The sequence below is a fragment of the Emydura macquarii genome, unplaced genomic scaffold (assembly GCF_026122565.2).
Source record: "Emydura macquarii macquarii isolate MOO-44397 ecotype Brisbane River unplaced genomic scaffold, CSIRO-AGI_Emac_v2 contig_450, whole genome shotgun sequence".
Taxonomy (NCBI): domain Eukaryota; kingdom Metazoa; phylum Chordata; order Testudines; family Chelidae; genus Emydura; species Emydura macquarii.
The window spans coordinates 14,673,786-14,679,785 of NW_027130587.1; the positions used below are offsets into that span (position 1 = coordinate 14,673,786).

A 6,000-nucleotide genomic window follows, 5' to 3' on the forward strand; every position below is an offset into this window, starting at 1 on the left:
AAATGTATTGACGCTATTTTCTCTTGTAAGGTACCAAAATGCAACTTTATTACAGAGTAGAAGGTCTCTAGGAGCTTGCAGCCTTTCCACAAAGGGAGAGTTAGAGGGGAATGTGAGATAACAGGGCCTGCAGATTACATGGGTGTGATATGGAGGTAGACAGCTCTTTACATCACAGTGTGGGATTTCTGGAAAAGAGAAGGTACCCTTGTGAGCAGCCTTCTGCATCCAGCCCCTGGCTCTCCCTGAGCACAATGCTCACACCCTCCTCTTTGACACTGCCCTGAGTTTACTCTTCAGAATGGCCTTTTGCACAGCCAACATTGAGATTCCCCCCCCCATGTGTGTCTATGCTAGAACTGTGCAGTGCGTGGCCCTGAGACCGTCCTCTTACTTAGTCCAGGATCTGCTTGGGCTCAGTTCATAAGAAGTCCTTTGCTATCTTGTCCAGATACGTTTAAAGATCCTCTCTTTCAAGTACCCTTCCGAGCAGAGAATGAGAGCCGGTGAAAGGGTTCGGGCTCACAGGCTGCATACGGGGCTGTATTCAGCTGGCTAAATTTCGCTGCCAAGTTAAACCCAAACGGAATGAGGAGACAAGCAGGAAAAGGCTAGTGGTTGGGGTGAGATGGCAGCTGTGGCTAACACGCTTGTCTTTCCAGCTTGGTGCAGGCTAATCCTGAGGTTGCCATGGATTCCATCGTCCACATGACCCAGCATATATCGCCTACCCAGCGAGCGGAGATCGTGCGTATTCTTTCCACAATGGACTCACCTCCTTCAACATAAGAGGATCCCTTTCCCGCCCTCTTCCTGTGACAAAAGGCTCAGAGCTGCCTGTTGTCTGCTCAGCTGTGACCACTGTACTGAAGAGGATGCACAGGGAAGAAGGGTATTGGTATTTTTTAAACTCAGACTGACACGTGAGCATGCTCTCTAGCCCCAAAGACGTAAGGACAACAAACTCCTGAGGAATTAACTTATGGATGTCTACCTGTACCTTATTTATTTAACAGCGCGACGGGACCAAGGCAGCAGCTGGCTGCCTGCTGAAGCACTAGTAAAGGCAATGAAGGGTTCTGGGGTACCACGAGGCCTTAGAGCAGCAGAGCAGGGGTTCTTACACTGTGGCCCGCTCTCCTCTGGCGGTGGTGATCTTGTTTCAGTAGACAAATGTGCCAATGGCATCAGCTCGTAAGAAGCACTTGCTGCCGCAGTGACGTGCGGGCTGGGCAGCTGTTTGTTAAATCCACGCGGGAGACACTACAAAGAAATGGAAAAACGCTGTTCTCGGGCGGTTCTGTTACACTGCGGCTGAGCTAATCCTGTCCTCTCCTCTCCTCTCCGATGGTCGCAATTTTCATTATACCTCAGTCTTGTTTGTTTACTTAGTATCTGAAAAATCCCGTTATTTCAATAGGTTCCTTCTAGGGGCTCTCCTGCAGGCTTTCATGGTCTCAGAGAGGACAGAGATGAAGTAATATCCTGTAAAAAGAAAAATACTGTTGGTCATCATTGTTACTGTCATAAACTGGATACTAGAGGTATGGCAAATGGTAGCTTTTTCGATCTCAGGGGTTAATTCCAATCACACCCAACTCTGGTCCCGTCTCGTGTCTGCAGAACGACATTTGTATTCTGTCTGCACAGTCACAGGCTGTAGTTAAGGTTGAGTTGGCAATTCTGTTACTTATTCACTCTGTCTCACCCAGGAAGCCAACTCTCATTCCATAAACACGGGAGAAAGTGATAAAAGCTAAAGTTACTGACATTAAAACCAGCTCTCTGGCTCTTAACATTATTCTGTACTTTTGTTACTGAAAGCGATGTTTTTAAAACAAAGTTCAGCTGCTCACTCTCGTGTGTGGACACAGTCAGGGCCGAGCACTATAGGAATATTACTCAGACTCCTACTGACATCTTGCTAAATTAACCCTTTTTTGCATGTGTTTTAACTTTTCTTATTCCCCCGTCACACTTTAAATGTGGGGGAGTTCTCCCTCCACTGATGAGCTAATTACAGTAATAGCCATTGAGACCATGGCAGGCACTAACAGCCCCATCTAGTCGATCAATACTACACGACAACAAACCAGGCCCCGGGTTGGCAGGTACACAATATCCGTCAACAAATTATTTAAATGTTATTTTCTTTTTGTCTACACCACCCAATAGTATTAGTACATAGCCATGCCAATCTATCAGATGAACAATACAGATGAGTAAGGCTGCACTTTTCCCCAACATTGTCTTGAAAAGTTTTTAAGAGGTGTTTAAGTTTTACACCAAATAAAATGGTCACTGACTGGCTCAGACTCATTAAAGGAAAGTGTAAAGCTGAAATTCCCAGAACCACTTTTATGTATTCAGAATCAGGTGCAGCTGGAGTGGGTGCATCTCCCCCGATGTTTCACAGCAGGTGTCTCACACGGAGGATGTAGTGCTGGGAACATGGAGTACGGCTCCTGTTTGAATGCGAGGATTCTCAAAGGTTGTAAGAGCAGTTTTTTAAAATTAAGACCATCAAGTTTAATACATTATAAATTATTTAAATTAAATTTAGACTGGCTGTTTGTCCCATAGCGACTGTAAAACAACAGTCTCTCTCTTCCCAACAGCGTCAGAAACTGGTGGGAACCATAACAAGCACAGCGAGGCTAGTAGCTGAAGGATATGATTACCGTATGGTATGAACTTCTTCTTAAACGTATCAAGAAGCCTAGCTCTTGCTAAAGCATAAAACCAGCACTCACATTTGAGGTAGGATGTGTTGACCAGATCCTCTTAAACGCCCCAAAGCCAAGTTCACTTGCCTGACTAAGGTTATGTTACAACTGCAGCTGGAGGTGTGATTTGTAGTCGTGCAGACATACCCGGGTTAGCTTTAATCTACCTAGCTTGCTAAATAGAGCTGAATATCCCTGCTGCCCTGTCCTCTCTGCTACTGTTAGCAAGCACCGATATGTCTACACAAGCTGCAAATCACACCCCCAGCTGCAGTGAGACACAGCCCATACAAGCCCCCATTCTCTCTCAACTACACTTGAAGGAGTACGGATTTATTTGAATGACTGACTGTTGGCCATTTCCATTTTCCACTGTAGCAGGACTTTGTTGGTGAAGCAATCAAAAATAAATCTTTCCTCAAGAGTTACTTCGTTTGTAGGCCCTGCTTGTGTCACTGGAGCACTGATGTACTTAGCAACAGTATAAAGAGAGTTGTACACACCACGATCATTTTGACTGCACCCCTTCTCATGCATTAAGAGCATTTCTCTGTGACGAGGATGCTAGAGTCTGTAGGGGTCTCCCTGCTGAAACATGCGAGTCATGGCTCCATCCATCAGTTCTGAGATATTAAAGAAGAGCCCCATTTTAGAAGATTAGAGAGAAGCATGTTGCCCTCCCACCCACACATAGACAAGGCATCACAGTTTTGAGGAGCCTTTAAAAGTATTTGACTCTCACAGTACGTATTCTGATGATGCTCGTAAGCTTTGCGATGTTCTTTTAGACTAGCATGTGCTAACGTTAACAGCTCTCGCATCAGTCATAGCTGTTACCGTTAGCACATGCTAGTCTACCAGCCGGTTACTTCTTCCATCCTGAACCCGCAAGGCTAGTGCTCCTTGCCAGCTCTCCCTGGCTAGCATATTTTGATAAATAGAGGGAAGCAAATTATTGCAGGGGGCAAGGGTCTGTTTTTGGCTTAAAGCAGTTTGAAGGAGATGAACAATTCATAAAAAAAACAAAACTTGGCTTAATATATGGTCTAATGGTAAATGGCTCTGACCCGCAAACAACCCTACTACTACCACCTTAATTAAACTTGGAGCATCACAAACGCCACTTGTGAGGCGCTAGGCACAGAGAGCTCCCCTTTTCATGTTGAGTGTGACAGCCAGTCATCCCACAGAGGCTATGACCTATTAATACGGCCAGAAAACAAAATACACTGTACACATTAAATCTTGCTTTATGTCAATAGCTGTTGTACTATGCAGTTGGGAAAGGGGGCACCCTGAGCAAAAACCAAACAGTGGCAGGGTACTGCTGGACATCGATGGTACTTGCTGATGTATTCACTTACCTCAAGTTTCTTTTAATAAAAAGGATCAGTTTAAGACTGTTTTCATTGCTACACGTGGAACTTTGTCAACCACCTGTCCCTTATGTGGGGTTTTGGGTAAGCACTCTGTCTTCTGCAGTAACTTAATTGCATGGAGGAGCTTGTTAATGCACTGAGAATTTTATGTAGAAGATCCTAACGGTGATACTGAATCACATTGTTAAGGATAGGCCCAAACACCAGATTGAAACCGCCTTGAATTCTAAGACCTGGTCTACACTGCCGCCAGCAGTTGATGGGAGACATGCAAGCTACATAATGTAGCTGGCATATCTCCCATCGACTTACGTACGTTGCCGTACTGTCGCATCTTGGCTGCACCAACGGGAGACGCCCTCCAGCCAACGCAGGCTTACTCCTTTTGGGGAGGTGGCTTCACGGCGTCATTCCTGAGTCCACTAAGGAAATTCCGCTCCAAGCATGTGACCCTACCTCTTTAAGACAGACTGAATCAAAACAGCTTAAGATCTTGGCGAAACTCATGTCTGCAGCTGAACTTTGAAATTCAGGCCCATCACTTCAGGAGTCTGGGCTGCTTATTCTGTTAATGGGTTTGCGTGGGCACCCCTTTCATTCCAACCTTTACTCTAACTCCATAGATATTTGAAATAAACGCGCAGCGTTTTAAAATGTGTACTAAGTCCGGGTGGTTCACACGTCAGTGTGCGAAAAGACCGCGCTATGTAATACTTCAAAGCACACGTATTTTTACTTTTCACCTGTTCTCATAAGTTGCCAGCTCTTTTCTTCGTTTCATCCCCCCTGTAATGTCTCCGGCAGTGAAGCGAGAGGCTTAATTGGTAGCATCTATCATTTCTGTGATGTCAAACAACTCTAAAATGTTGATGCAGGAAAATCTTAGTTCTGAAACACAGTTGAAAAAACCAATTTTTATTCAAACACAAATATATTCAATGGATTATAAACCAAAATAACATTCCTGCCTTCAGTGACAAGTCTCTCCCTGTTACATCACCCAGGAGCTGATACTCCTCCATCGACGCCATCAGCCTGGCTTTGAGAATGGTTGAACATTTTCCCAGCAAAGCAGAAGGAGAATTAAGTTGTACCTTGCTTTAATTTCCTTTTTGCATGATCAGTTCCAAACAGTCTTTACCACACTGTTTTGGGGCAAACTACCTACTAGATGCTTTGACGTGTTAGGAGTGCTGGACCTAAATCAATCTAGTGTTTTCAAGTTCTTGAAGCCTGTCTCTGCCTTACCTGTACTGGCAAACTTACGGCAGGATTGTCAAGTCCACATGTGTCTATTCTCTCTGCTTATAGAGAACGGACTGAGTGGTGTATAGCCACTATGCAGATCCATGAGAATTTTTACTATAATTTTACTTCCTTTAGCACACCGAACCCTGATCCAATGCCTATGATAGATACGTGTTCGCAGAAACTCCCACCCAGCGCTTCTGAAATTAAGCTGCAAGTATAGCTAATTTAAATGTTTTCCCCTGCCAGCGAAGTTACAAACATAAATCCAATATAGACTTCATTCCAGCCAGGTTTCTAAAAATCTCCACCTCTGATTAATGGTGAGTATTTAACACAATTTCAAATTACACTGTATCAAGCCGGCAAACACAAAGCCCAGCAGTTCCAGTTATTTCCATGCATTTCTTGAACCAGAATCCTGAGGGTTAAAGACATAAATCACCTTAACAAACATCATAAAATTTACAGGGGGAAAAAAACCTATTGAACTCCAGAAACGCATTTAAAACTCTTCAGCCTAAAATATCTACATATTAAAATGCCAAGAAAAGTACCAAAGCTGTAAGCTTTCAAAAGCCCAAGATCAAAGTGCTATCATCTTTTAATTTAAACCTTTTGTTGCTGCAACAGTCTTAAGAGGGATG

The 6,000-nt window shown here is 44.1% G+C and overlaps 1 protein-coding gene across 2 annotated transcripts in view; it reads left to right on the forward strand.

Annotated features, from left to right (window-relative positions):
• Positions 1-4,131, forward strand: part of ACACA (acetyl-CoA carboxylase alpha) — a 178,058-nt gene extending 173,927 nt beyond the window's left edge. For both annotated transcript variants that reach the window (XM_067538102.1, XM_067538101.1), the window contains one exon: positions 663-4,131. In XM_067538102.1, the coding sequence (XP_067394203.1) occupies positions 663-789 (127 nt within the window). In that variant the 3' untranslated portion in view covers positions 790-4,131. The remainder of the gene's footprint in view (positions 1-662) is intronic.
• The last annotated feature ends 1,869 nt before the right edge of the window (positions 4,132-6,000 follow it).